The 9,690-nt window shown below is 45.2% G+C and overlaps 1 protein-coding gene across 1 annotated transcript; it reads right to left on the minus strand.

Annotated features, from left to right (window-relative positions):
- Window positions 1-412: 412 nt before the first annotated feature.
- Window positions 413-4,374, minus strand: LOC124667563 (ent-kaurenoic acid oxidase 1-like). Its single transcript, XM_047204827.1, has 7 exons — window positions 4,148-4,374; window positions 1,508-2,246; window positions 1,326-1,415; window positions 1,107-1,185; window positions 889-995; window positions 655-776; window positions 413-521 (listed from the first exon to the last, which is right to left on the minus strand). Exons 1-7 carry the CDS (start codon window positions 4,372-4,374, stop codon window positions 413-415), a joined length of 1,473 nt encoding a protein of 490 aa, XP_047060783.1.
- Between the last annotated feature and the right edge of the window lie 5,316 nt (window positions 4,375-9,690).

Here is a 9,690-nt window from a genome sequence, read left to right on the forward strand (position 1 = left end):
TGTAACAAAGTTATATTATCAGGAGCCGGATCCTGTTCATAAGAATTTCTTTCTCCCATGGATAAATGGATTCTCACTTTCTGAGGTATTATATGAGCTATCATTGAATAATAATTTCATTAATAACCACCAAGCCAGCTAAAATTCTAGCCAAAATTAATCCGCGGCATCGGCAAACAAAGGCTGAATCCAAATATTGTCATGACTGGAATGTCTATTTCTACGATCAAAATTCAGCCGAATTTGGGACCTAGGAGAGGACAGAACAAAATAAATAAAATAAAGACAACTTTAACTTAACCAAATCAACGGACACCTTGTACTTTATTCTTTTCATATTCTGTTTGCATACACAGGCATTCTAAGTTTCAACATGGCGCATCCCGGTGCCGCCGCCTAGGGTTTGAGATTTTCAGTATCCATTGGAGGAGGATACTTTTGTGATCTTGGCCAGGCAGTTGTCCACCGGCCGGGGGTGAGGCAGGTACCTCACCTTGCAGTCTGGATTTACCCTTGTCAGCCTGCATTCAGATACAAAATTAAACATCTGGATCAACTGAATTATGTTCCCAGTTTTGTGGAACACGGAAGTTCAGACGTAGCACAAAGTTCCTTTGGAACTGTAGGAAACAGCAATATGGATGAAAAGCTTACTTGTAGCCAAGGAGGAAATGGTGGAGGAAGACAGAGATCTCCAGCTTGGCAAGATCGTTCCCGGGGCACAGCCTCGCGCCGAGGCCAAACGGAAGGAACGTCCCAGCTCTTGGTGGCGGGCCCTGCAAACAATACCTAATTCTTTGAGTTTTCATTCAAGAACTTTAGTTGCATAAATTTCAGAAACATTCATTGCTTCGAACAGATTATGTTTGGCTGAGAAGGCTGCCCAACCTCCCATCTTGAAGGGTCGAACTTCTTGGGGTCAGGGTACACCTGAGGGTCCATGTGCACAGTCCTGTACCACAGCTGAGCCTTCCACCCCTTGGGTATCAGATAACCTGGAAATTCGTTCATTGCAATTTTACAAAGGTTCGGGCAACAATAAAACTCAAAGTTTCATGGATTGAGGAACAGCATGTGATGATTTTTCTAGAGTGCGCGGCACAGACCATTGATGAAGACATCTCGAGTCGCCCGACGGAATGACACGAAGGAGATGTTGACAAACCTCAGTGTCTCGTCGATCACCTGTTTTTCATTCAGATACAGAGTAATTGATCGAAAATGTCAGGAAAGGATCACAGCTAATTGTTTCAGGCAGCAAAATCGTTGTTCAGGCATGAATGAATGCATCGAGAATAGAATACACAGAGCATGTGTTTGTTTACATGTGAGAGGTACTCCATCTTCCTGAAATCCCTGAGGTTGAGCCCCTTCTGTGTCGGCGGTATGTTCCTCATGATCTCCTCCTGCTCTGCCTGAAGAACAAGAGAAATACCATCAGTGATCAATCACCTCTGTTAACTGAAGGTCTCATTCATGGCGTGCGCTCTTGCAGTGCAGTGCGGACCTTGGCCTTGGCGAGGATGTCGGGGTTCTCCTGCATGAACACGGTGGCCCACATGGTAATGTGGCCGGAGGACTCATGACCGGCGTTGAGGTACATGAGGAGGATGTCGATGATCTCGTCGTCCTCCAGCCGCCTCCCGCTCTCGTCTTCCACAGCGATCAGCCTGTCCATCATGTCCACCACCTTCCTGCCCCCCTTCCCCTTTGCCCGCCGCTCGTTCAGAACACGCTGCAGCACAGTCACCAGCTTCTTCCGTGCTTTGAGCGCCTTGTGGTAGGCGAACCCGGGTACATTGATGGCCATGGCGCGCATGCCGTAATTGAGCTCCGTGTAGCTCTTCTCCAGATAGGCCATGGTACGCTCGTCGGCGCCGCTCATGAAGATTTGCATGATGATCCGGAACGTCATCCGCCGCATCTCCGTCAGGAACTCAATCTCCTTATTCTCTGAGGACCAGGACCGGAGCGTGGAGACGACGGTGTGGTCAATGAAGCCCAAGTAGGACGTGAGGGCCTCGAAGCCGTTGATGGGCGCCGCCGTGAGCTTGCGAAGGCGGCGGTGCTCGTCGTACGGCATGTTGACGAACGACTTGGGACCGATGAGCATGACGGTGGCCTTAGGCCAGCCGGTTACGAAGGCCTCATCGTCCATAAGCACCTGCTTGCACGCGTCCGCTGTCACTACCATGATCGTCGGGCAGCTGAACATGAACGCCCTGTACAGCCCTGTCCTACCGAACCTGCCATCACCATGGAGGAAAATTCAGAAGAGAAAACATCTTTTAGCTAGCCAAGTACATACAAATCAACTAGGATTCCTCTCTATTTAATCTCATGAATATCTTGGTCTTGCGTAAAAATCATTTGCATTCTTTATTTATAAAGAATTGTGTCAGGATATAAAATATTTGTAATTTACAGCCAGCTACGTAGACTGAGAGAAGCTGTCAAATCACCTGGATTAACTTTTTGCTGACCTGCACTATGTGATTGAATTACTCATTGTAGCAGAATATACTTTGGTATCAGACCGGATAAAAGAAAAGAAACGTTTGACATTGTTCTGGATCGCCCGAAAAATAGATCGGATGACTGATGCTTGCGGCCAAGCTAGAGTCATCCTTCATCACAAACAGTGCACCAGCATTATTTTGTTCTTTGTGTCGAAATCATCTTGTACTCTCCCTTTATATTACACTAATAAAATAGACAGAAATCGTTGTCTCTGAAGAATATTAAAACCAAAGATATGCAGACTAGAAAATAGCTACCAAATCACCTAGGTCTGGCCTGCGCTATGGAATGGAATTAAACTACTTGCCATAGCAGAATATACTTCATGCTTAATGCAGAGACCATATTTGTTCTAACAGTAGATGACAAAAGAAAACCTATCATCAAGCAGCGCATATCTACGTCAGCTACTGTTAAGAAAGTGGAGACAGAGATCTGTGCAGGGACATCTGTGCCAAAGACGGAATCAGCTGCTCCTCCAAAGAGTGGACAGGGGTGGATACTTCGTTGGACAGTGCGTGCCAAGCCGGAATGCATTTCTCCTCAGCTAAATGAACAATGTGTACAATCCAGAAGCAGAGATGTTTTGGATGCATGCCTCATAGAATAGATCAAGTGATAGGAGATAGCACAGATGTAAACTGAAAAACAATTTTCATCTGAAGCTGTGAGCCATGCATTGCAAGATCCAAGCAAACTGAAAGGGGAGTTTGGATGCATGCGCCTGAGGCCAGCCAGGTAGTGAGATGAGTGTCTTGTCAGGTGTGTCAAGTCTCTACTATCTATCTGATGGATGGGTCAGGGTAAACATAATTCTGATGCATGGGTACAATTAAGGGTCCCACAGAGAGAAGTAGATTACAGAAACAGGTGCATCAGAGTTCAGAAAAGACCATCGCCAAAACAAAAAGTTCAGAACAAGACACTCGATATCTGTTGTGTTTTTTTGATATATCAAGGTATGGGTTTGAAACGGAGGATAGGAAGAAAAAGGGGGGAATCCACTGACTGAAGATAGGATGCAAGGTACAGATGATGGTGTTGCTGATGGTGCCAACACATGAGTACTGGGCTGAATCGGATTGTCATGCAAAAGGGGTGGCATCTCTTTTGATGTGTGCATCGTAGCCAAAAGCAACCCCACGTACACACTGAACAACAAATCTCTCCAAAGGTGAGCCCTACAAGTTAGGCTTATCGTCGAAACAACAAGTTAGGCTTATCTTTCTAGCACCAACAGATGTTTTTTTTTTTCTTAAGATAAGTTTATCAGGAGGACCTTACAAAGGGTATCTAGATATCGGCTTTGTTTGGTGCTTTTTTAGGGAGGTTCTGTTTGGTGCATTGTATGGCATGTATTAACCATATGCTTCTTTTCTTCTATTGTGAAAGCTTGCAAAACACGCAAGAAGTTGAAGTGACAAACAAAATGAAGCAGTTTTTCTTTTTTTAGAACGAGTGATGGCCTTATGTGAGGGCCGGGCCTGAATCCGGACGACTGAAGAGAAGGCCCAGGCCCAGGCCCGGCCCGCCACAGATCGAGCGCATGCATTGCACGCGCGTACGGGAAAGGAAAGAAAATCGCGCGAGCGGGGAGATTCGGAGGCAGTGGCAAGTGGTAACTCACCGTCGGACGAAGGAGTCGATGAAGGCGTCCGGCTTGCCGGACTTGAAGGCGCGGAGGAAGGCCCACATGCCGCCGACGAGCGGCCACCCCATGTCCCCCGGCGGGAGCCGGCGGCGCCTCTCGCCGCCCAGCGACGCCGTCCAGTACCACGCGTGGGCCGTCCGCGCGCCGAAGTCGAGCACCACCGCGGCCAGCGCCGCCACCATCGCCCACCACAGCCACGACATCGCCGCCGGAACCCCCTCCATCTTTCTACCACTCGAAGAAGAAGAGCTAGCAAGACCACCGCCGGCGGCCGATCGACGGGTAATACGTGCGCGTGCGTGATTCTCGGTGGTGGTGGCGGCTAGCTTTGTCTGAGAGCGTGGCGTCCCGTAGCTACCTTTGCCCGGACGGCTGGCCGGCCGGGTGGAGGCTTATATAGACGCCGCACCGCACCGCACAGTCGGCCTCATCTTCGCTCGCGCGCGCGCACCTATTAAATTAACCTTAATTACCTGCCTTTTTTGTGCCCCCACGTTTTTCTTTTCTTCTTCCTTCATCGCGATGCTTCCCCTGTTCATGTATATCCGATTATCCGTCCAATAAATCCATCGCTCTTAATTTGTTTCCATTGATGCATGCCACGAGCACAGCCAACAAAATTTGTTGCTGATTTTGTCCCTGGTCACAGCTCACAGCTCACAAGCTAGGTGAAGGAGTAACGTTACGGAAAACTACAGCCAAATGTTTCCCTTTGTCATTTGTACTCAGGTGCTTAATTTGAAGTTCTTGGCCTGGCTCGCTACGTCTAGTGCCACGTCTTGTTCATGCTGGGACTCCATTGGATTTGGATTCAGGCTGCTGCCATTCACGTACAGCTATCTTCCTAGCAAGGAAACGATACACACCCAGGTCCCACTCCCCACCTCCTATTACTGAGAGAGTCCGATGACACACCATTTTTTCGATAAAAGACGTTTTATTTTTGAAAGTTAACCAATACACCTGGCCTCTAGCTAAGATGCACACAGCCGTCCAACGAAGTGCAATGCCATAGAAACAACATTACAAAAGAACACTCGTAAAACTATGAGGGGCCAAGTATGCCACAGGAGTCAAAATCCTACGATTATGCAACCAGTAGTTATAACTTGCAGAAGAGAAGAATTTTTATCATTAAAAACCTTGTCATTTCTACATAGCCAAAGCGACCATATAGCAGCTATCGCTCACACTCTAATAAGAATCTTAAACTAGGATCCGCCCCATTTAGCTAGTTGCCAAAATATTTGCAACGCTGCGTGGTGGGTATAAGGTAGAACCTATCTGGATGATTGACCATATAGACCTACAATGGAAGAAAAGGTGTTTTATTATCTCCTCCTATTTTGATGATTGACCATATAGAACCTATCTGGATGATTGACCAAAATATTTGCAACGGCTGCGTGGTGTTTTGTACTAGGGATACACTTTCCGTCCCTCAATAAATTTTGGGAAAAAAGTTTTTAGGTCTACGACACATCACTTTATGTGCTAAATTTTTTCCGTTTAGCGCGATGACGAACGGTGCACCAACGCCCGGTACGGCCATACCGTATCTCCGTGGGGGCTCGTTTTGGCCAGATGGCAAACTGGACGTCATATTTGGATTCCTCTAATTTTAGGTTCAAATGATGATATGAATTTTATATTTAGATTCCTCTCATTTTTCTGATTGATTTAGACATATTATTTGTGGAATTTTGATTTTCTGATTTAAAGATATTAATTATTCCATATTAAATAGAAAAAAGACCAAAAAAGGAAATCTTTATTATTATTTGAATTCAATATTATTATTACTTATATATTCATTGTTGTTTACTTAAGTAATTGTTTGGAATTTAAAAATAAAGAGGTGTGACATTACGGTCCAAGGGTTAATAGGATTGATATGCTATTATTATCAGCAAGGTGTCAACTCTTTAATGGAGGCTCATCCGAATGGAACCAAGAAGTTAAGCGTGCTGAGGCTGGAGTAGTGTGAGGATGGGTGACCGACATGGAAGTTTAACCATGATTGTAATTTGACCTAAGATTAAGTGTATTGGCTGAAAGATAAACAAGTAAAAAAAAGAAAGAAAAAGAAAAAAATGGTGTAAAATAAATTAAAATTTGAAATTTTTTGAAACTCTAGGCATATAAAAAAAAAGATTTTTTTGAATTTATTTTGGAAAAAAGAAATTTGAATTTTTCAAATTTGTATGCCGACGGTTTTGCCGTCGGCGTAGCGTGCTACGCCGAGGGTCGGGCTACGCCGACGGCAGTAGTGACTATGCCGAGGGAGGTGGTTGCCGAGGAGCTATGCTGAGGGCTGCCCTCGGCGTAGCCTACGCCGACGGCCAAATCAGGCTACGCCGAGGGTACCCGACCCTCGGCATCTTGGCCCATTCCTGTAGTGTCATGACAGAAAACACATTTCGTCCACCCGTGCTAGTTGAGTTTTGCAAGGTTGTTTTTAGTAAGGATAACACCGCGACTAAGGTAACACGCAACCACCTTAGTTTTCAGTGGTATGTTCATCTTCCAAATAGAGCTATTATTTAAAACCGGTTGAGTGGGTTCGATTAAAGCTTTATACATGGACCCCATTGAGAATACACCATTCTTGGTAAGTCCCCAACGGAATTCATCAGACCCTTGTACCAAATGGACTGAAGCTAACCGTTGTAGCAATTCATTCCAAGAAGCCAATCGAGTTCCAATAAGATCTCGCCCGAACGTCATAGATAGTGGAGATGTTTCCATCACCTTCTGCAAGGTATCTCTTTTATGACGTACAATACTGTAAAAAGTTGGATACCGTTCTCGAATGATGGTTGCTCCCAACATGTATCCTCCCAAAATCTTATCTCCGATCCATCCTTGATGGAGAAAGAACCATATGAAAAAAAGTGCTTCTTAGTTTCCACAATACCGGCCCAAAAATAGGAATCTCCAGGTTTCCAAGTAACTTGAGAAATCGCTTTTGAGTCGATATACTTTCTCCGCAACAAATTTTGCCATACACCATCCTCAGTAAATAACTTGGCCATCGATTTTCCTAGCAGGGCCTTATTCTTAACTTCAAGATCATGAACACCAAGTCCATCTTGGTCTCTTGGACGGAAAACAACACTTCATTTATTTAACCAATATTTTTTCTTCTCACTATCTTCTTGCCAAAAGAATCTGGATCAAAAATAATCCAATCTATGCAATAATCCTTTAGTAACTGGAAGAAAGAAATTATATATAGTACCATGTTTGTGATTATTGAATTTATGTGGACTAATCTTCGCTTAGAGATAGCAGTATTGCTTTATAACTACTAAGGCGTTTCTGTAGATGAGACAATTAATACAAATCAAGACAACAACTTTATATTTCTTGATTAACTTATAAATAATTGTTTGCGGTCCGTCGACTTTCATAAGGAAGCCAACTTCAGTGCTTAGATCAGATGGTTTTCAACGAAGAATTAGAAATGTAATTTCCCACTTGCATGGGAAAGATGAAAAACTGGTAAAACATATTTTTTCGTAGATTAGGAATATCGAAAGTAAAATTTCAAAATGGAGATTTAAGACAAAAACATTGGGGGGGGGGGGGAGGAGTTGACCAACGGGGATGATTTCCTCCCTTGGCTATATGTTGTTAGATAGATGATGAGACCAATCCAGCAGTGGATTTATATGTGTTTGGTAACAACCCGTTTAATTGGTTCCCTTAAAATTAAAACCTGGAGAGGGTGGTTGCGCACTTGCACGCCTTGCCACTAACCTAGTGCCCAGTTTTCATTTTTTGCGGGAAATAATTAAACATATAAACACATATATGGAATTGATCAGACAAGTATGTAAAAACTGTGGGAATTAGAATTTTAATTTATTTTCTTAATGATTTTCACGATATTTCTGGTTGTTTGAACTTTTTTGTAATTTTACTATGTATTCCCTTAATTTATATTTCATATTTCCAGTTATTTTCATTTTGTGTTGACTTGATTGAAAGTATGTAAACCGCGTCATCATCAGAAACTTTTTTCACTGGAGCATGAGATCATACCTAGACGATATTGACTCTTCAGTACTATTACTGCTACTAGCGTTGAGGCACCATATATGGATTTAAGATTTCAGTCGAGGATCAGTAATAAACTTTTCCTTTTAAGAAACATCAGTTACAATCTACAAGATGGGCCTGCCAGTGACTGACTTAGATTGGACACATTGTGACGTCAAATCAGCGTGCTGCGTGCATATGCACGAACAGCAACTATTATAGTTGCAGTGCGTGCACAGGAGATGTGAAAAGATCATACTCTACTTTTTATCACGTAGGAAGTGCACGCATGTACAAATGGTTCCGCCACCCAGCGGCTGCCGCTAGTCGAGGGTTTAGAGCATCTCCACCGGCACCTCGATCTATCCTGATAGCATTTGGAAGCTGGTATCGAAAATAGGCTCACATCGATGCGTTTAAAAAAGCGCCGGTGCAATTTTGAACCCAACAGAAGCGCCGGCAACCCTATGACGGCCCCTTCGCGAAGGGTGCGAATCGGACACCGACGATAACACAGCGAATAATTTTGGGCGTGGGAGCCGCCTATCAGCCACACAGCCCAAACATCTTTTCCCCCCAAACCCCTTCCCCTCCGCCACTCATTTCTCCCGCCTGCCGCTTCATCTCCCATCATGACTCCAACCCGAAAAACTCTCGCGTGCCGCCATGCCGCTGAAGAAAAGACTCCGGTGAAGTCAGCGAAGGGGGTGTCGTTCCGAACAGCCTTGTTTGCTTCCCTGACAGCAACATCGGCGATGCACTTCTTGATAGAAGATTGTAGCCGTTCTGCAGCCGACGCGGCGGCATGTGCCTCCTTTGCCTCTTTATTCCAAATGGGATGCCCCTCCGCGGCTGCTGGTGCCGACACGGTTCGACCGAACCCGCCCTCCTAGGCCTTGGAGAGAGCCACTAGGATCAAGATCCACTTACGTGGTTCGGGACGGAGGTGCTGCTCGCCGCATACTCGTTGACCGCAGTTTGGATGTCATGCACTTATTACAAGCTGCTTGGAGGATGTACCAATGGTGTGACAAGCCGGATTGGTTAAGATCCATATGGACAGTTGATACGTCTCAAACGTATCTATAATTTCTTATGTGCCATGCTACTTTTATGATGATACTCACATGTTTTATACACTTTATATGTCATTATTATGCATTTTCCGGCACTAACCTAGTAACGAGATGCCGAAGAGCCAGTTGCTGTTTTCTGCTGTTTTTGGTTTCAGAAATCCTAGTAAGGAAATATTCTCGGAATTGGACGAAATCAAAGCCCAGGGTCCTATTTTCACACGAAGCTTCCAGAAGACCGAAGGGAAGACGAAGTGGGGCCACGAGGTGGCGACACACCAGGGCGGCGCGGCCCAGGCCCTGGCCGCGCCGGCCTGTGGTGTGGGCCCCTCGTGACGCCCCTTTACCTGCCCTTCCGCCTACTTAAAGCCTCCGTCGCGAAACCCCAGTACCGAGAGCCAC

Source organism: Lolium rigidum, chromosome 1 (assembly GCF_022539505.1).
Source record: "Lolium rigidum isolate FL_2022 chromosome 1, APGP_CSIRO_Lrig_0.1, whole genome shotgun sequence".
In the NCBI taxonomy this organism is placed as follows: Eukaryota; Viridiplantae; Streptophyta; class Magnoliopsida; order Poales; family Poaceae; genus Lolium; species Lolium rigidum.

Excerpts from the sequence above, each read along its gene's own strand:
- LOC124667563 (XM_047204827.1), bottom strand. The coding sequence starts at position 4,374 with ATGTCGTGGCTGTGGTGGGCGATGGTGGCGGCGCTGGCCGCGGTGGTG. Across the intron at positions 2,247-4,147 it reads ATCGACTCCTTCGTCCGACG|GTTCGGTAGGACAGGGCTGT; the intron begins GTGAGTTACCAC and ends TGGTGATGGCAG. Across the intron at positions 1,416-1,507 it reads ACATCCTCGCCAAGGCCAAG|GCAGAGCAGGAGGAGATCAT; the intron begins GTCCGCACTGCA and ends CTTGTTCTTCAG.